Here is a 26,635-nt window from a genome sequence, read left to right as displayed (position 1 = left end):
CTGAGTCTTTAAACCTATGTCATGAGGTAAAGTCATTTTGAAATTAGAAAAAAAATGTAATAATCTCACTCGGATTATACGAACAGAAAAATAAAACATACACAAATGGACATAAAGGGTTGTTTCTCTTACCCTGCATTGAGGTGACTCATGGCTTTCAGCTCGCGCTCTTTTCTCTTCAAATCTCCGACTGTCAGTGTTTGGGGGTGTGCAGCGCGGCGGACTCCGCGGGAGGAGGCGAGACAGAAGTCACAGTTGAGTTTACAGAGAGAGTCAGTGGATTTTTGAGCTGATCGGAGCTGAAGCTGCACTTCAGCCACAGCACGGCGGATGACTCTCTCCGGTTACCATGGAGATCACGTGACCGGGCTGCCAATGAGGCCGGTTTCCATTTACACAAGCGCGCAACACTGGCGCGCACAAACGGTAATCCTCAGTTTGGGGGCAACGCGCGTCCTCTGCCAGTAACTAGTAAATACCATGAAATATAAAATCTAATTAAATACAGACTTATTACTCTTGCAATTCACACACAAAAGAAATAAAATGACTCTATAAATACATTAAAGTACAAAAAGCTACTTTAAAACTGTTTGCTGAGATGCATTAGCGTCCATCCATCCATCCATCCATCCAAGCACTAAATTGAACAACATTTCCTAAATCCATTAGTTTTATATTGTACAATTTTGAGAGAGAGAGAGAGAGAGAGACAGAGAGAGAGAGAGAGAGAGAGAGAGAGAGAGAGACAGACAGACAGACAGAGAGACAGACACAGGGAGAGAGAGGGAGAGAGGGAGAGAGAGAGAGAGAGAGAGAGAGAGAGAGAGAGAGAGAGAGAGAGCAGCCACTCAAACAGAAACAGACAAACAACAAAACACACTCACATTCATTTAACCTTCAACTTGTGTTTTTGGACTGCGGGAGCGTCTAAAACAACACAGAACACATGGAACTTCACGCGGAAGTGTTTTCATGCTCCCGTCATAACTTGTGAATGAAATACTCCAGAGTGCTCAGCACTGCCCCCTACAGTGAGTTGCTCTCTTTGCCAATGCGGACAAAATCAGAAAGACTAAATTCTTTATTGACAATGCAGCCCGCTTGAAAAACATCGATCTATTGTATTTTGCATGTAATTGTCTGGTTCAAATATAACAGCCTTTAAAAATACTATCCTTTAATGATTAAAATGCAGGAAGTCCAGCATTCAAACAAAGTTTAGGTATTTGGTGTGAGCGTTTGATTTTTGTGGCTCGAGCGCCTGAACGCTTACTGGACCGAGACAGTGTCTCTTTTGATGATCTACATGGATTTTAAAATGCATTTTCTTGATGTGTTTTTACAGCTCACGTGTAGCTTTAAAAGCATTGTAGATATTTTTAATGTCAACTCAATTCAGATGCCTTTCTTGCAGCTTTTAGATGGACTGAGTTAGTTCAGGATGACTATTCCCAAACAGGCAATAGGAATAGAAATGAACTCGTCAGCTGCCTGCGTGTAGAAACTCGGACACCACTTTCTTTGTTTGACACATGCAAGGATCTTATTAAGATTTTACTTCTTTCTGGGTCATCAATTAATAGCACACTAACGTCAATAGAACAGCTTTTTTTTTTTTTTTTTGCATTTTCTCCATAACTAAAGATAATAAACGAATAAGTGCAAGATTTTAAGTTCAGATATCACTTTTAGTATATACCTGAAAGATCTGTCAGAAAACAACAAATTAAAACCCAACAGAACACACTCACTGTTGAAGAGGATGAGCTCCCACTGCTGGTTCTCTGTCGCCCCTCTGTGGAAATAAGATGAATGTTTAAAAAACAACCCAACAACAACAGAATAATTCTTTATTATGGGGGGGGGGGGGGGGGGGGGGTTCTATTGATTTTGATTATTGAATTTCTCTCTATTCACTCTTGATAAAGGTATATTTGGTGACATGTTTATCTGGTTTATTTCTGATTTACAATTCTCTCTTTGCTCGGGGATGTTTTTATTCTGGAATCTCCTTACCCAGATATGGTTTGATGTAAAATGACAGACATTGAGTTGTTTAACATGCTCGCCCCATTTTCAGAAAGACTTGAAGTTTGATTGTCCACTACCAGTGTTGACCAGTGAGGGGAGCCACGCTTCCTTGTTGAGATGAGACAATGCTTTGGAGTTTTTTTCTACCTGGGCATCACTGACCCAGTAAAATGGACTGTAAATAACAATGTATTTTCATCCTAATTCTCCTAATTGTCATCCGAAGAATTTAGATTTTCTTCCTGAATGTGCAATGAAATGAAATAACTTCTATGAGACCATTAGTTCAAATAATACAAAATGCACTCTTTTAATCATATAAACTGTGCGAAAACTACATTTATCTATTTTTTATTGAAAACACAACCAGATACTTTAAACAATCAAGAAACTTGCAAAAATGTGCCAAATACATCTCAACTGAAAATGACAATGTAGTGACAAAAGCCAGTGAAACTGGTACCAAGGGGGTTTAGTTTGTGACCATCAAAATTATTGAATTACTATGTATAATCACTGAATTACATTTACACCAGGTCATATGTACCCTTTTAACAAATGAGACATAAAATTTAAGGGTGACTCTTCAATTGCTATGATTATGATTATGATGACTGTCTATTGTACTGTTTGTGTGCAGAACAGCTTCAAATGCAATCTTAGTTGTGGCTTTTTTTTGTTTTGTCATAAATAGATTCATTAAATTAGCAAACCCAATCAACTAAATATGCTCCTGCTTTCAAGATGGCATTCTATGAACAAGGTTGAGATAAGACATCCTGTACATGACTTGTCTGTTCTTCAAACCGATATGTATAATAACTTATTTACCTAAGCACATTGAGTTAATTCAGCCGACTACATTATAAAACCCTGAACTTATTCAGGGTGCGTCGTGGTTAAAATAATGGACTGTGGTCCAGTAGGGGGATTTACTCTGTTGTACTTGAGTCAAGTACAACAGAGTAAATCCCCCTATCCACCTGCTATTGAATGGCCATCGCCAGGAGGAAGTTGAATCCACAGTCACTTGGTGGCTTTTCTGTTTTTACAACATACTTTATATAAAAGGCAGCTTCTTGGCTCAAGTCTTATTGTCAGAATGACTTATGCTGGTGCTGAAGGGGTGGATGGGGAACACCAGATCAATTTGGTTGATTTAGAGTTTTTCCAGATACATTATAGGTATAACAAACAAATGTGCTTGCTAAATTATCAACAAACACAAAGTAGTTCTGTTGTGTTGTGTTTATATGTACGTGCATGATCTGAGCGGGAACCAGTCCCTTATGGGATTCTAACAGTATTGTGAGTATATGTTGTGTTGACTACTGTTACTAACAAGCACTGGAGATGTAATCAGCACACAGTGTGTGTATGTGTGTGTGTGTGTGTGTGTGTGTGTGTGTGTGTGTGTGTGTGTGTGTGTGTGTGTGTGTGTGTGTTTTAATGATTAAACTCTTAAAGAACTAAACATAATTTATTTATTTCTTTCTTCCTTCATTCCCTCCTTACAGCCTTCCCTCCTTCCTTCCTTCCATCCTTCCTTCTTTCATGAAATAAATTTCAACATTGACAGGTTAGTTTACATGTTGAAGTTTTTGATAAACGTTGTTGACTAATTTGGTCTCTAAAAGCCTCTTTTAACAATAATGTCGTTTTTTTCACATGTTAATTTACAATATTGAGGCTTAAAATTACAAACTTTTTGCATTTGAATGTGTTTAATATTAAATGCGTTTGTATAAAAATGAAAGACACTTGTAATCACACCACAGCAAAATAGAATAGTCATTTGATTAATACATCTCACACGAGTTGGCATAATTCTGACTAGGCCTCTTTCCCACATTATTCTACATGTCAGAGCAGTGGCATTTTAAATTCAATGTTGCGCTGCAACATTGCTCAACTGGTGTTGAGGAAGGAATTCATTTGACCTCCATCATGAAAAGCCGGGCATTTTTGCCGGAGCGTCTTTGCCATGGTTTCTATTTCTGTAATTTGTTTAGCCTCAAAAGGTAAGTGGATACAATTATCTCAGCCTGTAAAAAGAGTTATGTGGAGCTGATATCAGAACTGTGTAAATCTCTCAATCAATTGTCTGAAAGTGCAAACAACAATTTAGATCAAATGGTTTGTTCACTGGTTCGTCCTCACCTTTTCACTGGATGTGATAAAAAGCCATTGGAACTACATTAAAATTTTAACTTTGCTGTTTGATTTTTTTTATAGTATTTTATATAGGGTTAGGGTTATATAGAGTAGAAAAGAGTATAAAATAGAGTATAAAATACTCAGATTTTATGAATAAGTTTCCAATATCTTCATGGGTGGCAAAAACATGTGACTTGGTGTGACTTAACCTATTCACATAAAGTATATGAACAATATATATTTTGGTGAGAGTTTGCACTTTAAACATTAAAGTGAATAAATTACTTGGGACATGTGATTAAATGACAATTTCTCCTCAGTGAGAAATCGAGTGCAAGTTGGGAGCCTTTCTGTGTGGAGTTTCTACATATCAACAGTACAACCACATGTCTCTGGAATGTTCGGGTGACTCTAAATTGCTAAAGCTGTCAATATGAGTGTGTGGTTGTCTGTGACTCTGTATTCATCTTGTGATGGAAAATCCTCTCCATCCTATCCGGGATGTGCTGTGACTTTACCCACAATCAACTGCAAACTCCCCACATCCATGAGTTGGATAAAGTCAAATAGAAAATAGTTGGAATAGTGCCGTGGCAGCAGGTTTATGTAGTGGGGAAACTGTTAAAGCAGGAGCTCATAAGTTTAGGTTCAAACTTAAATGTAATGTGTTGTAAAAGAAAAGAAAAAAAACTAAAATATAGGCCCATATTAGTAAACACAGATTAAAACTGGGATATCAGCTGCAAAAGTATATAAGTCAACCAATAAGAGGTGCATGGCAGCAGCTTTCCAATGCTTCACCGAATTCTCCAGATGTGCACCACTGCAGGTCTCTCCCACGAGGAGCAGTGGTCATTAACAACAGGTGAACAGTCAAGTCGCAGGTGAGCCGCTCCTGTTCAAACCCTGGCGATCCGTCAGGCGGCTGGAAATGAAATGGATATGCTCACAATAAACAGCAATCAAGGCAGACATTCCGCCCGCGCCACGCAGCTAATGCACAACGTCGGCCTTAAAATAACAATTAATGTAGAAATGGGAGAGGAGTGATTATAAATTCCATTCAGGACACGGGTCTGTGCTGTAAGCTGGGAGGTGGCATGGAGATCGTGGGGAGTCGTGTGGTTCTTAAATGGGGGGAGGGGGGGTGTGTGTGGGGGGGAAGGAGTTTTTGCAATCAGCGTTAAATAGAGCAGTTTTGTTCCTGTGTGATTGTCAAGTGGGCCATTACTCGTTGATAAGAGCACTTTTTCCTTATGCCGCTCTGATTGGGCTGCGCATGCTGCTCCCTCTCGCATGCTGCCCCAATGCAATCAGGCCCCTCTTTCACGGCACTGCCATTTTCACTGCTGTGATTTCCACCCAATCCTCCCCCTCTGCCCCCCCCTCACTCCACCCCACCCAGCCCCCCGCCCCTGCTCCTCCACCACCCCCCCAGCACCACACCTCCACCCTTGAGATTCAATGGGTCCCCATTTACAGCAAGGAGAAAAGGTCACGTCAAACTCGCCGTGTCAATTGTAAACCACCCCGATTCGGACTGATTTCAATGACATAAATAAGCGGTTGCTGCCCAAAAAAACCTCCAAAGGTCCATGTGGAAGCAACGGATTAGAGGATCTTCGGAGAGACCAGTCAGGGCCTAATTCTGATGACTTCTGTGGGGGAAAGTCTTCCACCAGTCCTGTTCTGACTGTATCTGGGTTCTTAAACCTTCAATGTTGGATGACATTAAGAATTGATCACTGTTGACATAGAAATACACTCATTTGTGTGTGTAGCAATAAGGAATAAAAAAAAAAAAATGATGCCAGTATAATTTGGATGATTAAATCGCCCATCTCAGTTTGGGTTCATATTGAATACATCTATTGACCTTATTAATGCACTTCTTTGATTTTTTTTGTTGTTCAAATTTGACAGACTTACAATCTCACTAATATATTTACTCTTTTCACATATTTTTCTGTGTCTAACAAATCCAGAAAGGTGCCGAGACTATTTTCTCCCAAGTGCCAGCAGATCAAAATTAAATATCATTATTAAATACAAAAGAAATGTCTATAATTTCCCCACACTGCAACTCCTATGAAGTTGATATTTTTACTATTTCGGACTCACAATTCTTAGCAAAATGTAAAGAGAACACCAACAACAAAAAACAACAACTAATACAGCTTTTTAAAAATTGTTTTATTATAGCTGTTGACTTTTATTTAAAGTGAAAATCATCGGTACAAATCCCATAAATAGATGTAAACCTCCAAATATATCACTGAGGTGAACACTGTTACTTCTTAAAAAGGGTTTGTTAGCTCAGGAGGCACAGACCAATCATTTAATTCAAAGGGAATGTCTGCCTCAATTGAATAAACTTGCAAATGTCAGGTCCAGTCATTTAAATGAATACTTATCAAACTGACTGTCGTATTTCATCTCATCATATTACCAGTGCAGCTCAACTGAAAATACAATTCCTTGGTTGCATGGGTGACAAAAATTCTCACCAGGATTTCAACAGTATCAGAGATGAGGCCAGTGTCTTGCTTTCCTATTCTCAATATATGAAGCTGGACATTTTTTGTTTGTTTGTTTGATGATACTCTATATGTCACAGCAGCTTCAGACTGTCCAGGTAAGAGAAGCAGCAGAATAAAGTTCACTGCTGTGTTGACAGATGAGGGATTGTTTTTGTCTGGTTCACGTCGCGCAAAACGTTTGAGAAATCAGCCGTGTAATGCTGGAAATCAAAAGATGCAACTGTTACACGTGCAGATTTGCATCTTCTCCAACATCTGCACTTTTTTTTTTTTTTTTACATCATGGAATCCTCAATAGATCACATCTCAATTATTTCCCTCCTCACTCCTTTGAACTCGTCATGTGAACTCAGTGTGGACAGCAAAACTAAAGCTACTATCATTTTTTTATTTTATTTTTTTAACCTGTGTCACAAAGATGCATGTAGTTTTTTTTCTGTGCGGTTGTCCCACAGGCGGCTAAAGCAAAACATCTGGTGTGCAGTATGCAACGTTTGAGTTGAATTATCAGATAAGGCACATTCATCTTCATGGGGTGGAACAGAACACATCTCGATGGAGGCACGCTAACTCCTTTATCCCTCTGCGATGGCGAGATATGGATGCAGGCGCATGCTGGTGCAGGTCTGACTGTTATCCTCTCACAACAGTGGAGGACTGAAAATAACGTCTTTTATTTTTTTAACCCAGTGTGTGTGTGTGTGTGTGTGTGTGTGTGTGTGTGTGTGTGTGTGCGTGTGCGTGTGCGTGTGTGTGTGTGTGTGTGTGTGTGTGTGTGTGTGTGTGTGTGTGTGTGTGTGTGTGTGTGTGTGTGTGTGTGTGTGTGTGAGGTCATATAATTTGGAGCCTTGTGTGGCTGACTCACTGGGTCCAACAAAAATGTGAAGAAAGCAAAATGTAGGTGTTAAGATGAGCTAATTTTATAATTAGGGTCGCAGTATAAACGTAATTTGGAAGGTTAATATTGAAATCCAGTGATAGGAAATGCATAACTTCAATGAATACCCCCCTTGTAGACAGAATAGACACCAGTATATGTTCGTAGGTGAGGATGGGTGGCATTGCGTGAGTAAAAAAAGGGCTGGCTGGGTGAGTCAGTGACAGAAAAAAAAAAAAAAGAAAAAAAATCTGTTCAAAACCCATATTTTTGATGAGCAACCACATGAGTTTGTCAACATTACCCCTGCTCATCTAATCCCTGTTAAGTATCTGAAAGAGAGCATTTAGTGTCCTTACTCGCCATGTTTCTCTGGCGTGTTTGTATATTCAGCCGCAAAAAAAAATACAGGTGTGAAACATTTACTGGAGTACTACAGTTATGTAAATTTGATTATTTGCATTTTTTTATTTTTTTTGGAAAGCATACTAAAAGAAAACACCTTCTACTTGTTATCTCTTATCTATTTCACAGCTAATAGAGCGTTTAACATCTGATGCCTGCCGAGGATGATGATGACTGGAGGAGCAACAGGACTGATGTCACGGCTGCACATGTAAAGAAGCATTTCATCTCAGAGATATGAGCACAGATTTGCATATTTTCACTCTAAACACTAGTGTTTGTTCAGTTTACAGTCCTCTCAGTTATCAAAAATTCACATAAATTCACAAAATTGTATTGATATGTTGTATCGATGTGTTGATATACAGCAATGTTTACATACTCATATTTCCACACTATGTTTTGCAACAAACATTAGAGAAAGAGTTTATATTTTATTTTGCAAAGACAATGAAAAACTAAATATGAGAATAACCTTAGTGTGATTTTTTTTTTTTTAATACAGCAGTTTGGTATCTATAATTATAATAAAGCAACAACACAATGAATTCTTATTAGGATTTAATTTGAGTACTGGACCACTAAACCCACAGTGATTATAAAAGCCCTCAGTGCTCTGCAGGTTAACTCTAATTGTTCTCTAGTGTAGTTGTGAAGGTTTAAAACCTCAAGCAACTTCAGCTGCCTGTAACACAAAAATGAGGGATAAAGATACTTGGTTTACAGAGAGCCAATATCACAAAAACAATTTTTAATTTTAGTAATTGGGTGGATGGATGGAGAGAGAGAGAGAGAGAGAGAGAGAGAGAGAGAGAGAGAGAGAGAGAGAGAGAGAGAGATGATACCATATGACACAATAGGATACATTTTAGTAAAAGTCAGATTATTGAAGTTCCTCTGAGATTTATTGTGCGCAAATTGTTGTTTACATCGAATAAACTGATGCTGATGCTGTTTATACTGTTTATAGATGTCCTGCTATTAAAGTCGGATATACTTGTGGAACAAATATTCAGATATTGCAACATAATACAACATTTCACAGCTCACATTCACTACATGATTACAAAAGCACTGTCATGTAATACAACTTTATTATAGGGGGACAAATAACCTTTTAAAGGTACTTGATGTATGGATAGAAAATTGCTTATTATACAGGAACACCTGGCCACGGTACTACAATAAAATGTCTTTTATAATCCTGGAACATGACTGATGCATTTGTGTTACACAAAAGAGTAAAAAGTGACCCAGCTGGGCCTAAAAAAATGAGTAGTGGAAGAACAAATCATGTAGTTCCTATAAGAAAGGCGACGGCAAACCAATTTATAAGGGGAGGCGCGGCCAAGAAGCACTAAAATAAAAGTTGCGGTCCGCCCTCTGGAAGCAGATCTGCAGGCTGAGTGACAGACTGACTGACGAACACAGGAATCCTGGAGGAAACGGAGGGATTTATCGGAGCTTTCACTTCACTAACTGTTCCGTCCTGGACACAGACATGCGCTGGAAAAGCGAAATCAAAGTGGAATGCTGCATCGTGAACGAGACTGAGAGCGGATCTCTGCTGTCCGGAGACGAGGTGAGTGCAGGAACCGAACCCCCAACCCCATGCAGCGGCGGCGGCGGCGGCGGCAGCGGCAGCAGGCTCAGGTACCAGTCAGAGTCGGGGGATTAAATATTAGTCGAAATTGCTTCACCAATTAAATCACAAGGAGTTTCAGTCTGTCATTAAAGCCGGCCTTCCACACGCTGACAGCTCAGTATTTTCACAATTTGAAGAAATGTCAAAGAAAATTACCTCTCCCTGAATTCTGCAATTAAAACTCAAGTAGTTAATGAGACCTCTTCACCTTTTGGTTGCCCGGGTAGACGTTTGTGTCGAACTTAGCCTTTTAATTGCTGTTATTAAATAAATCAATCCCCCCCCCCCCCCACCCCCCCCCCCTTTTCGCTCGAGACCTCGCGCTGGTTTCTCTGATTGACGTGTGAAATTGGCGTGTTGGTGGGTTTAACCCCAGCACGCGCGCATAAAGCGACCAATTGCCGAATGACAAATTTCTCCGGGCTCGAGAACATAATGCACATAGGATAAGTATTAGTTCAAGGGCTGTCTGTTTTTGTAAGTAATGACTATCCTTCTCTTTTAAATGTCATTTTGGTAATCGCGGGCGTTGTCATGGTGAAAAGTGAAAGGCATGATATTTATGGGAAGGAGCGGGGGGCATTTAAGGCAGCTGCTGCAGCGTGACGCGACACACACCGGCGTCCCTCTTCCCGCCGCGTCGCTTCCCGTCATGTGCGAAGACTGCAAAGGAGACGAAGAGCTGCTAGGCAAATGCACCGCGGACAGGAGAGACATCATGGTAGGCTCTGATTGGAAATGTCGCTCGAGTTTCATTTTATTGCTTTTTAGTGCCTTTTCGAACGGATGGATTTTTTTTCTCTCCCTTCTTTCGAAATGTGATACTGTGGATAAAATAGATTACAAACTTTGTCCATCCTCTCATGGAGTCACCACTAAAAGTAACATGCAATCCATAATATTTTTCAGGCTTTTTGTGTTTTTTTTTAATATTTAATGAGCTAAAAAAAAAAAAAAAAAAAGAAGTCCTATAAGTATTTCGACTATGCCAATAACTTTTTCGTCAATCATTCGAATGAAAAATAATAATAATAAATAAAAGTTTAAACATTCAAGATAAAACAACTTGCGTCTGACCAGCAGGGATTTCGTCTGAGGTTCTATGGCCGGTGACTTCAGGTGCGCCGCCGAGCCCGTGTTGCGCCGCAATTTTGGGGTTGGACGAGTTCCTGTGCGCAATTTTCTCACCGGAGGTCTCTGATCTCTTCAGGGCGCGCCGGTGGAAGTTTTGGATGAAGAAGCGTCGTCGCTACAGGCGATGGCATCTGCGCCTCTGCTTGGACGAACTGTATGTGCGAGCTGCGACGACGAAATAGTGGACAAGTATTTATTAAAGGTGATGGTCGCAGGGTTTTTTTTCTTTCTTATTTTTTTTGTTTGTTTGTTTGTTTGTTTGTTTTTAATTGATCTTCGGAGATCGATTTTTTTTTCTCCCCCTCCTACGTTGAGCAACTCCTCCCACGGTTTTGGTGCTTTGCGCGTATACTTTCAGAGGACCTTCCTTCCAAATGATTGACTTTCGACTAATTCATTGTCTTTGCTTTAGGTTAACGACTTGTGCTGGCATGTGCGCTGTCTGTCCTGCTGCGTGTGCCAAACGTCACTTGGCAGCCACACAAGCTGCTACATCAAAGAAAAGGAGGTTTTCTGTAAACTGGATTACTTTCGGTATGCGACTCTGATTTTTTTTTATTTTATTTTTTTAGTAAATAATAAAACGAAATACGAAGTTACTGAAACGAAATAAATACTTTAATCTTAGTAAAAGTTGCAGGTCAAATTGCTTTTGTTATTTCACGTGTGCATTTTAAGATATTAATTATTTAAAATGGCTTTAATGAATAATATTTTGGTTACTAATAAATATATTGCCAACACATCACTCTTTAGAAAATATTGTGTGACTGTGAAAATTTAAGTGACTGGTTTCATAGAGAAAAAAAATATTGCACACTATAGGGATCGATTGAAAAGGTTTTAAAATTGAATATCAGATGGTTGCACGTCTCATACAAAGACGAAACACGTCGTCAAAGGGAAACATAAATTAATAACACAGTTTTCCCCAAAAAAGCACCGTGGGCCTCGACGAAACACATTTAAAGTCCTTTCTTTTGAGCGCCATCACGCGCCCCTCTGTTTAACCTCGCGTCTCCCCTCCTTCACCCGCAGAAGATACGGCACGTGGTGCGCGTGCTGCGGCCGGAACATCCACTCCACGGACTGGGTGCGCCGGGCGAAGGGGAACGTGTACCACCTGGCCTGCTTCGCCTGCTTCTCCTGCAAGAGGCAGCTGTCCACCGGGGAGGAGTTCGCTCTGGTGGAGGGCAAAGTGCTGTGCAGGATCCACTACGACTGCATGCTGGACAACCTCAAGAGGGCCGTGGAGAAAGGTGAGCCTGCGAGAAAAGAAAAAAAAAAAATCAATTGAACGCAAGGATGTGTATATATTTGTTTTTTTTCTTTTTGTTATGTTAATATGTTGTTGATACGACAAAGTCTATCTGTGCAGGAAACAGTGTCAACATGGAGGGGGCAGTGCCGACCGAGCAGGAGATCAACCAGCCCAAACCCTCCAAAAGAGCCAGAACCAGCTTCACTGCTGAGCAGCTGCAGGTCAGCCTCATTCACCAGATATATCAATTAAAAAAAAAAAAATGCAATTCTGAATAAAATATGCACATTTTCGTTTTTATCCCAGATATTCTCAAATGTATGATATCAACTGACGTAATAATAATAATAATAATAATAATAATAATAATAATAATAATAATAATACAATTAAAGTCAAATACATTGATTATGTTTCTTGCTAAAAAAAGAACACAGAAACTGCAATGGACGTCTTGTTTTTGGGAAGTAACTGGTCTAAACAACCGGTTTACCGAACCATATTTACCTCAGTATGATAACAATCAGGCTGGACCAGTTAAAGTATGACACAATAACCTATAAATACTGTCTAGATCAATTTTACCTCTCATTTTAGATGTGTTAATGTGATGCTATTTTACATGTTTAGATATGTGATAAAAAAAAAAATCCTGACAATACAATTTACAACAATGAATGCTTTTTACTCAACATAAGTAGAATTAAGCAGTTTTTTTTCCATTTTAAAACCAAACTTAAATCCTCTTACTGTATTGAATAATAACAATGCTAACATTATTATTATTATTATTATTATTATTATTATTATTATTATTATTATTATTAGTAGTAGTAGTAGTAGTAGTAGTAGTAGTAGTAGTAGTAGTAGTAGTAATAATAAATTAATATTATATTACTATATTATTATAATAATTACGTTATTCAAATCAGAGTACAAATGTATAAAAGGTAATTATATAAAAAAATCTGATATGTAATAGAACAATATAATGGAATATTTAAAATACAATGGAAAATACATAAAAATGAATGTCAAAAGTTACCCCCAAAAGCTTTATGAAATAAAAACATTGGCAACAATGTAGCTAGCTTTGACTCCTGCACTGTTTAGTTCTGGGATTCAGTTTTTTTTTTTAAACTTCTGCACATCTTCTAATAACAACACTACTCCTTGTGGACAATTCAAGAACAGCAGGTGTTTTTTTTTTTCTATGATTAAAAAGCAGTGTTTAATTACACTTTAATCCCACAGGATTTTATTCACACTGGAAATTCTCACTGAAGGCATCAACACTCTGAATGAACAAATATGAAATTATGCGGTAAACAAAAAAGTCTGAAATACCTCAAACATGTTTTATACTTGAGATTCCTCAATGTAGCCATCCACTACTTTGTTGACAGAGCTGCAAACCCTTGGCCTTCTCTCAATGAGGTCGTCACCTGAAACGGTTTCCACTTCACAGCAATCAGGGGTTGTTTGTGGAATTTCTTGCCTTCTTAATCGGGTTGGGAGCATACGTTGTGTTGTACGGAACTCAGGTTGGTACAAAGCTGACAACCAATCAGAGAAACCACATTCCATCATTAGTCGTTTGACGTCAGTCCGGAAAATTGTCCCCAAACGCAGTTGCAAAAACCATCAAGCCCTTCGATGAAACTGGCTGGCATGAAGACCGCTCCGGGAAAGGAAGGCCAAGAATCACCTTTTCTGCTGAGGATAAGTTCATCCAAGTCACCAGCCTGAGAAATCGTAGAACCTCACCTTAGAGCCCAGAACAATGCCACGCAGAGTTCTACGAGCCAGACGCGTCTCTACATCAACTGTTCAGAGGAGACGGTGTGAATCAGGCCTTTATGGTCAAATATCTGCAAGGAAACTACTACTAAGGAAAAGCAACTGGCATTAGGGACTTTGTTTGTGCCAAGAAACACGAGGAATGGACTTTTGGATGAGTCCAAATTTGAGCTCTTTGGTTCTACCAGCCGTGTCTTTGTTGTGTCGGACCATGACTGGTGGGGCTTTGCTGTAAGCATACTATGAATGAATCCAAACACAAACCATTCCCAGGCTGTGTGAGGGCTATTCGACCAAGAAGGAGCGTGATGGAGTCCTGCTCCAGAGGACTTGGCCTCCACAGTCCCCTGGCCCTGAACACCATCCAGATGTTTGGGACGAGATGGACTGCAGAGTGAAGGCAAAAGAGCTGAGTGTCTCTTGAACTCCTTCAAGACCGTTGGAAAAGCATTTTTCGGTGACGACCTCATGAAGCTCATCCAGAGAACACCAAGAGTGTGCGGAGCAGTGACTCAAATCAATCGGTGGCCCGTTTGAAGAATCTAACATCTGACATGGTTTGAGTTATTTCACATTTTTGTTTCCTGCATTATTCCATATGTGTCTCTTCATAGTTTTGATACCTTCAGTGAGAATCTACAAGATAATATGTATGAAGCTGATTGAATGTAAGTACCGGTAGTCGATACTCTCCAGCACAATTTGAAAGAGGCTTATCAAATCATTTCGTATCACATCAGTGTTGCATTTCCTCCCTCAGGACCACACACTGAACATGTCATTTAGCTGATGGTGCTCTGCCTGTGTGTGTGCAGGTGATGCAGGCTCAGTTTGCTCAGGACAACAACCCAGACGCCCAGACGCTGCAGAAGCTGGCGGAGCAGACGGGCCTCAGTCGGAGAGTCATACAGGTTAGTAATTGGTCGGTGAACAAAGACATTTACAGTGTATTCCGATGACTTAAAGTTGTTATTGGCAAAAGTGCATTTCCTTGTTCGGAACATCATCAGGAGAAGAGCTTTGTTGGAACGCGATTTGGCAGACTGTCCCCCTGAAAGAAAGCAATTTATGCAAACGTATTGAGTGCTTGTAAACAACAAATCACATGTTGTTTCTGCACAAATCAATGACTTTCATAGGTAATGAGCCTTTGGGGATAATTCAAAGTAAAATGAAGCGACGTGTACAAAGCTGTGTCATTCATGTCTGACCTTAATAAAACCCATCTTCAGGAGTGTCACTCACATATCACAGGTTTATTATTGTACTGAAATGCTCCTTCAGCCTATAGCAAACGTAGGTGATTGATTCTTAGACGGCACAAAAAAAACCCTTAGAATTTTCTTGTATCCCCCAAATTTCTTGACAAATTTCCTTTACTGATTTCACCCACTAAGTCAACAGTGTGACTTGTGACTGCAGGTCAATGAAAAAAACAAAATGAAGGTGAAATTACTTATTTAGAGGTCACATGATGGCAAATTCCTGTCTTGTTTTTGTGATGACGGTTTCCTCGATCTTTGCATGCCATTTCACACACAGCCCCACAAAGAGTGTTTGTCCTGTTAACTCAGGTCTGGTTCCAGAACTGTCGAGCACGCCACAAGAAGCACGTGAGCCCCAACCACACCTCCAGCACCCCCATGCCCTCGCTGCAGTCTGGTCGAATGTCGCAGCCCACCCCGACCCCCGAGGAACTGCAGTACACAGCCTACGGTGGCCCGGAGGGGTCAATGCTATCTGCACTGCACTCCTTCATAGACAGTGAGAACAAGACTTTAAAAAAAATAACTGATCAATAGACTTGTTATTTTTTATGTTTTCTTAAAATATTTCCTTGATATGGTCACTGTGGCAATTTAAGTGACAGCCGCGTGATATTCACTGAAATGTCTTAGTCAATTCTTTACCACAGATTTAATTTGGTGGCTAAAACTGTGACCGTTTTGTATTTCATTAAGACATACAGATCCTTGAAATGCAAAACACAATTATTGAAATGAAGTGAAACTGTGAGGAACAAACAGTTGACATCTACCGAAACTGGAATTTCTCTCAAACATTGAAACTGAAAAATGGAATCAAGAGAGATCCTCCATTAGCATTAAGTTCACTTTCTGCAAATTAACCTTCAGCTCAGGAAAATACAGACACACACACATTATTAGAAGCTGTCTTACCGTTACATTTACTCACTCTTAAGTTATTAAAATCTTATTTCAATAATATTAAGTGTTAGTGTAAGATCAACATAGGGTTTTGTCTCTTTGCAGCAAAAGATTAGTTTGATCTGAGATTAGAACCGATGAGAACCGATAATTCTGATGCATTAGTTGAACACGGACTTTGTCGATATAAAAAAATACTTTAATAAGCATCTTTCACATAAAAAAAACAAAAAAGGAATCCTTGATTAAACTGTCTCTTGAAGAGATATTTATATACTTTACTGTCATCATTGGAGAAAAAAATGTAAAGTAAGATCAGTAATTCTAGTTTGGGTTAACAAGTGAATGAATTGTAACACCTTTGTGATTTCTGTGTGTCCGCAGTTCACTCTCCTCCATCCATGTTTCAGCCGCTGCTGCCAGCCCACGCCATGACCTCCCTGCCTGTGTCTCATGCCTGAGCTGGTCACACACGCGCACACAGACACACACACACACACACACACACACGCACACGCACACGCACACGCACACGCACACGCACACACACACTTACCGTTACATGTTTATTATTTGTTGAGGAATCAATGGATACCCTTTTATTGCAGTCCTAACTGTACTGTGCAATGTGAACGTGGACAGGTTTCTGTGTACCTTGTGGGATTGTGACCCATGACTTTATAGACTTATATTCTTTGTGTAGTTCGTGACAAAGTTGGTGATCATGCGACTCTTCAGTGAAAAGCCACCATGCTCAAAATGTCAAACCCATATGAAGATGAACTTGAACATGTTTTGTTTATCAGTGTTGCAGTTTAATTTATTGTACGTGAAGTCCGATTTGAGAATAAATGTCTAATTTCAGAAATGGTGTTAAATGATTGAAAACAAGTGGGTTGCCACTTTGGTATGTATAATCAGCATTTTAAAGAAAGCTTGCAAAGCAAAAATTGACAGAACAAGAATTTTACAAAACATAATTTTATGTGTGAATGATGGGCACACTTACGGGTTTCAAAATAAAACCAAATGCAGCAGTTTCACTGCAAATAATTATACAGTATAGCAGGAATTTATACCGTCAACTTTTTTTGCACAAATGAGTCACAATAAAACGGTTTGGAATATTGCCCATCCTTCTGTTGACAGGCTGAAGCACTGCATCTTCTTGACTCGAAGTCTCACTTGTGCCTACTTGCTGACTGTGGTTGACCAAAAGAATCCAATTTCCAGACGTGGGAGGGAGGGGAAGGCGTATAAAAACACAGAGTTTCCCTCCCTTATCTGATCTCGGGTGTTCAGCCTGGTGGAAAAAAACTTAAAACCTGTGACGAATTCACATGAAGCTCTAAAGTTCAACTTAAGGTAGATCAAGTATTGATCTATATATTTAAAGAAATTATAATTACATGCGCAACATACTCTGCTGAGCTCTCTACCCACCTTTTTTTTTTTCTTCCTCTCTCTCTTTTAATACACAAACAGAACTGTTTTGCTTTTCCTGAATGATTATCGTGGTCATGTCCCGGCACGTTAAGCTCAAACGGGGGCAGAAGGTGTGCGAGTCTGGCGGTGCTGTCACTCCAAGGCACCATGAGGGCTCGCGCTCAGGTCTGACAAACACGGAACAAAGAGTCTCGAACATGAGTCACATCTTAAAGATATGAAGGCAAGCATCACCTTTAGTGAAGAATGCATTGTCCGTCAGTAACCATGCTGTGCATTTAGTTATTTTATTATCGTGCACCAGGCTTAAAAAAATAATGCAACATCAAGCTCGCTTTTTTTTTCTTCCTCATTTTGTTGTTTTAGACTGAAGAAAATTGAGGGGAAAAAAAGATAAGTGACAAGTTAAATATAAGATGAAAAGACTAAATTTGCATCTCCTACATACATGGTAGTGGATATTTGAGATCAGCTTACTCAGTCTGTTAATGTTTTGAAACAGAAAAGATGAGAAGTTCATGAAATAACATGTAATAGAACATCTTTATTTTGGAAGTGAAAGTTCTCTGTAAAGGAACCAGTTGGAGGGATGTACTCTGATGCTGCCATCAAGAAGCAGCCATGAAACCACATTTACAACGTGGCCACACTGGATTATTAAGAAAGATTTATCATATTTAATCAGAATGTATCTTTCCATCTCAAATTCAAATACAATCAATGGGGAGTTTGAGTAAAAAAATCTGTTGACTAATTTCTGAATCAAAGGACTAAGAGGCGAAATATGTAATTACAAAGATCATTGTGACCTCAGTTTGTTTGAGTGCAACATCTTCATTGTCCCTGTTTGTAACTCCTGCTGTATAATCTTGACTTGAGTGACGTATTTCAAAACACACAGATGACAAAAAGACAGATATGGCAACAGGAGTATCGAGACATTCTAATCAAGTACAAACATTACAATATCAGAATCATCTCAATTAAAGCTAAATGGCTGTTGTTGATGTCTGACAAATAAGACAGATTTAAAACAAACAGGACTGTGTGAAGACGCTCCCTCACGTCTTCAAAATGGATTTTCCTAAAGGTTCCGCGTGCTTTTAAGGTGAAGGTCCAAAGTTCACACACACAACGCATGACACGGTTTTCCATGAAACTGAGGTCCAGGCGCAAGCCAACAGAACGTTAAAGAGCTAAAAACAACATGGCACACAGAGGTTCTTCTTTTGTTTTACTGCTGAACATACATATCTACCCTCCATTTGTACTTGAAATACATAAATAACTTTTAAAAACTTATTTGAAAAAAAGATAAGAAAAACATTTTAAATGTAAACATGACTGCGGTACTCAAACACTCAATGGTTCCATGGAAACGCACTTATGAAAAAAAAAATATAGATATATATAGATATATATACACACACTGCTGTGCCGTTATATCCTTATCAGACAGCTCAGCTATTAGTGGGCGAGTGAAATTCTCAATGTGAGCTACTCAGACTCAAACAACTGTGACGACATGCAAATCAGCTGATGTTTGACCATTTCATGGAAAATGCACATCAGCTCAGGTCTGCCTCCACAAAGTGGCCAAACACGGTACTAAATGCCACCACCAAGTGGGGAAATTTGGCAAATACAAGACATTGGAACAAAACCTCAGGGTAACCCGTTAAGTAAAACATAATCCAGTCATGACTGAACATTTAGAAAAAAATAAAATAAAATTTACAATGAACATTTTTACAAAATCCTATACAAGAGATTATTGGACATGCACACAATGTTTCTTTCTGCTTACCAAAAAGCTACTGAGACCACAAAAGCTGTATGTGAGTGAGCCAAGCTATTAAAAGTCCCTTTAGTATAGCTTTGTCTGTTGTAGTGCACGACTACGCCTGTGTACAGCTAAAGACACATTTGGCAAAGTGTTTAAAGCCACCTGGGCTTGTACCATGCTTTGGTGAGGACCTGCAGTCTTTCTCCTCTACTTCTTGACGTTCTTCTTGTTGAGGATTCTCCTCAAGGTTCTGTTCATGAAGAAGGGCTTGCCCGGAGAGCCGTCGTTCGCCTCCAGATCCCACACTAGGAGGCAGCAGGAGCATCGCGTTAACAACCAAGACCATCATTTAGTATGAAACAACTCAGATCAGGAATTTTCAAGACTGAAAACAAATCGACGACAGTTTGACCATTTATATTTATTCAAAAACAAAGATTCACATTTTTCATTGGATTTGTTCGATTAAAAAAAAAATTCCCCTACACATAAAAAACACAGAATAACCTCCAGACAGATGCGTGTGTTATACTTAGTATTAAAACTGCACAACATCTGAACCATTCAATAAAAAATTACCAAAAATGGCTTTGACATCCTTTTATAAACTGTATCGTAAAAGTTCCTGGAGTTAGGTCTAAAACCACAGAATAAGAGAATCTTATATTTTTTTTGTTGATTTTTTTGTTTTTTGTCACAACTAGGCACATAAACTAGTGGCTGCATTCAGTCGTTTCCTGAAAACTGTCAGATTATGTTCAGATTTGAAGCAAAAAACCTTATAATGTGTTTTGAAGTCTCAGGTCGGGTTTACAGTACATCTATGAGCATAATGAGACTTTTTGAAAGGACTGTATGTAACTGATGTGAAATAAGAGACACCTGTTTGTTTATTTTTTTATGCCAAGTGCAGAATACACGCTATTTTTGGACCTGTGTGTTGTGTGTTAGTATAAATACGGTGGATTAAAGCAACCTTTAAAATCAATGGTAAACATTGACAGCCAGCAAAATAATCATGCTACACACAAGAAAAATAATAGTCACATGGTTGTTTTTCCCCGTATGTGAAAGTGCATACAAAACATGATTTTACACGAGAAGACCAAAGTGCGACAAGAGGGTGTCCCATAAGTCCATCACCGTTTTCCACGGTGATGCCGTATGCCAAAGTCGTTTATTGGCACCTGTACATTTTAAGGTCCTCGTGTTTGGGTAGAAATGCTCATTTCATTTTTATCTGTGCGTCCGTCCTGCGAGTTGACACATTCCCCTCTCAGTAAGGCAGAGGTCAGCGGAGAACACAGAGAAGAAAAAAAGAAACATGAACAAACACATAGCAGGAAAAAAAAAAAGAAAAAGAAAAGAAAAAGGCAAGTATCTGAGTTGGCTCAAGATAGGAAGTGAACAGAAGTCTTCATCTAGTCCCCCATGCCTCGTCTGCAAGGACCATAACAGCATGTTCTTTCGTGTCCCGGTCATCTACGACCAGGCTCGGATGCATCCAGGTTTCATGTTTAGCCCTACAGAACCTGCTCCCAAGCGTCCCCGATCCTCACGGACACGGTCGATATCAAGAAACGTGTCAGAGAGTCAGCAGTTTTGTAAAAAAAAAAAAGAAAAAAGGGCCACATGTCACTCAGGAGGCTGCAGAAGAACTTGCACCCTCCTCTCCTTTGCAAAGGATCTTGTGGAGGCCCAGAGACATGTAGTAGGGCCTGGTGGAAGAACCGTCGTTCCTCTCCAGGTCTTCGCCTGGGACCGGTTTCCAGTGCAGGAGAAGAGGAGCAGGAAGAGCAGACAGTGCGGAAAGTGACAGCCGGGAGAGAGAGAGCGAGAGAGAGAGAGAGAAGAACAAAAGACTTAGTGGAAACGAATAAACAAGGACATGCAGGACTTAATGACGGCAGGCGGCAGTGAGTGAGCAGGGAAGCATCGACAGTCAGTGTGGACAGAGGCAGTTATAGTGAACAGTTGACATGCTAATTGACAGTTGGTGTCCATTCAGCATGTGAAAGGATGAAAGAAAGAAATAAAACACCAGCGAACTTACAGAAGCACAGGAACAATGTGTCCACACACATGGCGTAGACGTTGAAAAAGCCATGTGCGATCATGTAAGATCCGAATATCACGGTCTACAAGAACCAACCAGAGACAGCCAGAAAGATTTAGATTATTACACCTGTCTTGTCTTTTAGTTCCTTTGAGCAACAGCAAAAGTCTAACACCATTCAAATGTGAACACAACAGACATCATTTGTAAAAAGAAGTCAGCAACGCAGTATACTACCAGTAAGAAAAAGGAAAGACAGTTAAACAATGGCACAAAAAAGGTTTTGAATAAAACTAAACGGCACAGATTCTTCATGGAATCTCATTCAGTGCAGTTTGAGAGGTCGGTGTCAGAATACAAATGTTTCTTCGTGTTCCCAAACAACTATATTTTGTTCAAATCACACCGTGTCACTGCTGTTATAATTACTTGTGTCTGAAGATAAGTCATTTTAATTGCTCACCAGAATAGGGACCCAGTAGTAATTTAGTGACGGCACCTCCTCTTGAAAAATTGGTATTTTATGTGAGAAGAAGAAAAAAGCAAGAACGCCTGAAAAACAATAGAAAAAGATAAGCAATAAATGGGAAAATAGAGGAAAAAACAAACCTATTTTACACAAACAGTTCTTTACACAAACAGGCTGATACGATTTATACAGAATTTACAATGACAGAAAGCACTGATCTTTAAATTTCATAAATCCACGCGTGCATAGATTCCAAATAAAACCAGATATATCAGACGATGAGAGTAAGACATTCCATGAGAAAATAACCAACTCATTCATCCACACGCACATATGCACACAATTATGGCTGGACGAGAAATAATTAGTTATTTAAATCAGTAATTTAAATTTCATCGTCCCTATAAAAGTAAGTCGCACAACAATTAAGCTGTAAAGTTTTAATGAGACCAACTGAATATGTACGTGATGAAGGAGACGTGATCGTTGTAGAGGAAGTACAGAAGCATCTTTACCTCCAGAGAAAGAACTCATTCGGCCCGTTATGCAATCGTGTGGGAAAGTCAATGTTTGTCACTCCAAACCATGAGGTGCGGCATAACACTTACCAACACTTCCTGAAATAAGCAGCTTCCCCAAAAACAGCAGAAAGTCTGTGACCTTGTCCAGGACAGCCACCCTGAAAGAAAGGAGGAACGGTCACAGTGAAGGATAGAAAGGAGAGAGATGGGAGGACGCAGATAAATCCTGTGACACAAATGAAAAAAGGGACTGAAATGAGAGCGACGACTTTTAAGGTTAAACATGGTGAGCAGGCTCATTTTGGAAAATGGAACTGATTTATTTATTGAAATAATCTTCTTCTGATATTTTGGATTAACTTTCTAAGACACAAAACCTATAGGTTGTGATTAAAATCAAATACTTAAGAGCTTTTAAATGATTCGGTGTACATCCAGCAGTTCTGGACACCAATGAGGCACGTGCATCACATCCAGACACTCACGAGAATCTTACCGAACAACATTCCTCATCAAGAGGAAGAAAGCGTCCTTGGAAGAGGTGCAGAAGTTCTTGCCATATATTGCTATCTGTTGGTGAGATGAAAGCAGGCAATGTTTAGTTAACACATGAATCCGCGGTGAGTGGATTAAGGGCTCGGCTACAGACACACACCATCACAATAAGGAATCAACGGTCCACTTAGAAAAAGACTCACCATAATATATGCATTTCTGTTTAAAAACTTGATGAAATGTTCCAGGCACCAGAAGCAGCATTTGAGGCAGCAAAGCAAGAATCGAGCGCACCCATTCTGAGAACCTGTGAAAACACCGCGAGGCAACCACTGCGTCGGTTGAGGTAGTTTATGAAATGAAGGAGCAGTAAAAAGCCCGGAGAAGTGGCTCACCTTTCAGTTTGTGATCCAGATACTCAAGAACAATTCGAACCATCTGAACCACGGCAAGGATTAGAGAACCGAAGGCCAGAGAACCTGTGTGGTAACTGTGACACAAGGAAAGTAACAGTACAGATGGTCATTTGGGGTAGCTGTGGCTCCGTTTGTAGAGAGGGTCGACTTCCAATCCTGAGTTTTTTGATCCCCCCGTACTGCCCTGCCCATGTGTGCTACATCTTTTTTTAAATTTTTTTAGAATGACTCTAAAACCCAAAGTTCTTCTGAATGGCATCGTTGTTGGTGTGGGTCAGAGTGTGTAAAAGATTATTACGGTGTTTTCAAGGAATGTGACTGATCAAGCAAATGTGAGACTGCATGCATGTGTAAGAAAGTCTGATGGCCCATGTAAAAAAAAAAAAAAAGCATGTCGAGACTGTTTGAAGCACTCATTTTCATTCCTGGAATCATAACCAAACTAATGAAAACCCATTCAACAATCAAATGTGGTATGCTAGAAAATAAAACTCTTATCGGCGACCCACCGTATGGCTCTGCTAAATGAGGAGTACAGCGGGCAGACGGGGATGTCGTTGGGTTTCTTTAGGGCCCAGTAATAGGAGGCGAAGGCCCCTGCTAGAGTGCACTGGCCGAGGGCGATGGTGAAGTTGACCAGCCAGAGGAACACGAACAGGTTGCACAGGTGGAGGACTAAGATGTAGCGGTGGTACACACTTTCCCCACCATAGAAGGCGAACATGCACTGTGAGCCAGGACACACTTTGGTAACGTTGGTCTGACCGAAGGTCTGAAATGAAGCAAAAATGATGCGTAGCTGAACAGTGGGTTTGTGATTCTGGAACGTCGGTTAAAGGCCCCTCAATGCTTTCTCATTAAGTCACATATGTTCAGGATGTCAAGCTACCTGATAGATTACATCTGTCAAATACAAGTTTAGAGCTGCCAGCTACTAATGCGCTGCTGTTTACTTGAAAGCATCAAATCTATTACCTTTAAGAGGATTATTACTATATTATTACTATACTTATTACTATTATTACTCTTACTTTGGGACAAAAATCCAATAACATTACACTCTATTTCATTTCAGTTGACTCTGATGAAGGATTGTGACAAAGGGAACAAACATCAGTGAGATTACATTCATGAAAATATAGTATTTTCCATAAACCATAGGGGGAAGCAAAGAGCAAAGACCTGATTTATAAAACAATTACAATATGTGGCAGAGTATAGGGCTCACCTGTGGATTACATGTGATGTTTGCATACATGCATTTATTATCAGCAGGTGTGACCTTGTAGACTGCATTGCCAGATGATGCTAAGAAGCTGAGGGCAAATAAGTTAAGGGCAAAATAAATAGAACTTTACTCCAGGTGACAATCATTTAGTTTTAGTCTGTAACGCTTTAATCAAACAGTTACTAGCTATATAAACATAAAATACAAAAACTATACCAATAGTAGTAAATATTCCAATGAACTATCTCAAGGAAAATCTCTCTTCTTGTTCTTCTGGGTGAAACTGTAGTTTTAGTAAGTAGAAGGATACACTGCTGTGACGGCCCAGTAAGCAATGCAAATAGCCAGAAGGAAAAATGTGATGACAGGGTAGAAGAGAGTGGACATGATGTAGCTGATAGCCCTGGAAACAAGATCAAACATTTAAAACACACACACACACACACACACACACACACACACACACACACACACACACACACACACACACACACACACACACACACACACACACACACACACACACACACACACACACACACACACACACACACACACACACACACACACACACACACACACACACACACACACACAAAAAGAGTCAAGGGCCAAGTTTGAGAAATTGTTCCTCCATTCATACTTGCCTGCTTCCCTCTTTCAGCAATGCAATGGCGATGCGCAGCCTCGACCTCAGAAATATCAGTATAATCACAATGATGGCCTCAACCACAGCAAGAGAGATCACTACAAAACAAATATCAAGGTATCAATCGAGTAAGCTTTAGTATATCATTTAAACATTTTACATTAAAAATTTTTTTTAAATATGTTTATCAAAATCAAAACCAAATAGTTCTTTTTCTCACAAATGATGGTTGAGCAAGGTTCTCTGGAGTAAACAGAACTTTATGGCTCCAGTATAGTGATCAGCACTCAACATCAAATCATGCATGCATTGGTAATAATACATGAGCTCAGGGTCTTAACACACTGATCATAAATGTGTGCTGACGATTGCTATGTAATAGACAGCAGCCCGTATGACAATAAAGAAAGTGTCGCAAGATCGTCGCGCAAGAGAACGTACTGAAGATGAGCCAGGTCTGGCTACGCTGGAGATAAATGCTGAAGTCTGCGTGGAAGCCAATTTCAGAGAAGGTGACATTGGAACCTGGCTTCCCGCTCAGATGACTGTACTCCCAGTAACAATGCCAGATTCCTGAGAGGCAGAGAAAGAGTCACAGTGCCGGGTCAAGTATGACATTCCATACAGTCGCATTATCCGAGCAGCAACACAGAGCATGTAAACACACTGACCGTAGCCCACTGCAGTCACCACACCGAAGATGACGAGCCAGAGCAGCACGCCGGCGGTGTAGCGCAGCAGCAGTATGAAGAGCAGACTGATCACCATGGTTATCACCAGACCACTGCAACAACACAAACGCATAGAACCCCAGGGGAAATACAAGTTCACCGAACAAACTCGACTAACTCTGCTTTTGTTATGCGTTTGGGCAAACTGCGAGCAGACGGTAACAAAAAAAGCAAACAAACAAGTTCCTGTATAGAGTTAAACAGTTATTATTTAAACATTTCCATCACTTTCATGAATTAGTTCACCCATATGCCATTCAGATTTCAGTATCCACAAATATCAATCATTTATTAGAAACTGCTATTCTTACATGAGGATCCAGATCCAGGAATTTGCATAATCCTCAAAGATCTTCATGCCAACTTCTTTCGCATTCAGCAGGCTTGCAATACTCCTGTGATGACACCACCAAGTTAGAAGGAGGAAATGTAAATAAGCCTCTCTTAGTGTATTTTACTGATTCAAAAACATTTCGACACCCAATTTATCTTTGGCACTGTGCGACAAAAACAAAGTCTCAAAATGTTTTTGACAATGTTAGCTTCATGTGCTACAACAAGGGCAAGTATAACAAAAACGTAGCAACAGAATGCGTGTTACTGAAAGGCTTTTGGTCAGTATTTCCTACATTATGGCAGTGAATGGTACAGCAGTGTGTTACTGGATGAGTTACAGAGAAGCACCTACAGCAGAGGCGAAGCACATTACCATGAATGCGTTGGAACGCAAACCTTATTCAGTGGCAGTGTCACTGATAAAGTCATGGACTTGTGCTGGATACACCAAATACTATCGCCGAACTGCACAACAGAGGAT

General features: G+C 39.8%; 2 protein-coding genes across 8 annotated transcripts in view; one reads left to right on the top strand and one right to left on the bottom strand.

The window, feature by feature from the left end:
* Positions 1 to 9,514: 9,514 nt before the first annotated feature.
* LOC308137487 (LIM/homeobox protein Lhx8) lies at positions 9,515 to 16,482 on the top strand (the record flags this gene model as incomplete). Its single annotated transcript, XM_080506223.1, has 8 exons — positions 9,515 to 9,595; positions 10,869 to 10,994; positions 11,205 to 11,326; positions 11,831 to 12,051; positions 12,171 to 12,274; positions 14,669 to 14,764; positions 15,428 to 15,617; positions 16,406 to 16,482. 8 exons carry the CDS (start codon positions 9,515 to 9,517, stop codon positions 16,480 to 16,482), a joined length of 1,017 nt encoding a protein of 338 aa, XP_080362349.1.
* The window catches only part of slc44a5b (solute carrier family 44 member 5b), a gene marked incomplete at its 3' end in the record, with an annotated part of 36,563 nt that continues 21,896 nt past the window's right edge, over positions 11,969 to 26,635 (bottom strand). For 3 of the 7 annotated variants that reach the window (XM_080506205.1, XM_080506203.1, XM_080506206.1), the window contains 14 exons: positions 26,130 to 26,213; positions 25,759 to 25,871; positions 25,529 to 25,660; positions 25,086 to 25,185; positions 24,749 to 24,841; positions 24,439 to 24,526; positions 23,720 to 23,982; positions 23,190 to 23,284; positions 22,998 to 23,101; positions 22,796 to 22,869; positions 22,387 to 22,457; positions 21,773 to 21,861; positions 21,307 to 21,391; positions 17,043 to 19,558 (listed from right to left, as the gene is read on the bottom strand). In XM_080506205.1, the coding sequence (XP_080362331.1) occupies positions 19,461 to 19,558; positions 21,307 to 21,391; positions 21,773 to 21,861; positions 22,387 to 22,457; positions 22,796 to 22,869; positions 22,998 to 23,101; positions 23,190 to 23,284; positions 23,720 to 23,982; positions 24,439 to 24,526; positions 24,749 to 24,841; positions 25,086 to 25,185; positions 25,529 to 25,660; positions 25,759 to 25,871; positions 26,130 to 26,213 (1,489 nt within the window). Of the gene's footprint in view, positions 12,058 to 17,042; positions 19,559 to 20,892; positions 21,009 to 21,306; positions 21,392 to 21,772; positions 21,862 to 22,386; positions 22,458 to 22,795; positions 22,870 to 22,997; positions 23,102 to 23,189; positions 23,285 to 23,719; positions 23,983 to 24,438; positions 24,527 to 24,748; positions 24,842 to 25,085; positions 25,186 to 25,528; positions 25,661 to 25,758; positions 25,872 to 26,129; positions 26,214 to 26,635 lie in introns of those variants that run through there. The other 4 variants (XM_080506204.1, XR_013936851.1, XM_080506208.1 and 1 more) reach the window with 4 other exon arrangements.

Source organism: Blennius ocellaris (genome assembly GCF_963422515.1).
Source record: "Blennius ocellaris genome assembly, chromosome: 12".
NCBI classification, from domain to species: Eukaryota; Metazoa; Chordata; class Actinopteri; order Blenniiformes; family Blenniidae; genus Blennius; species Blennius ocellaris.
The sequence above is the reverse complement of the archived record's forward strand: the minus strand, read 5'-3'. Positions and strand labels throughout refer to the sequence as shown.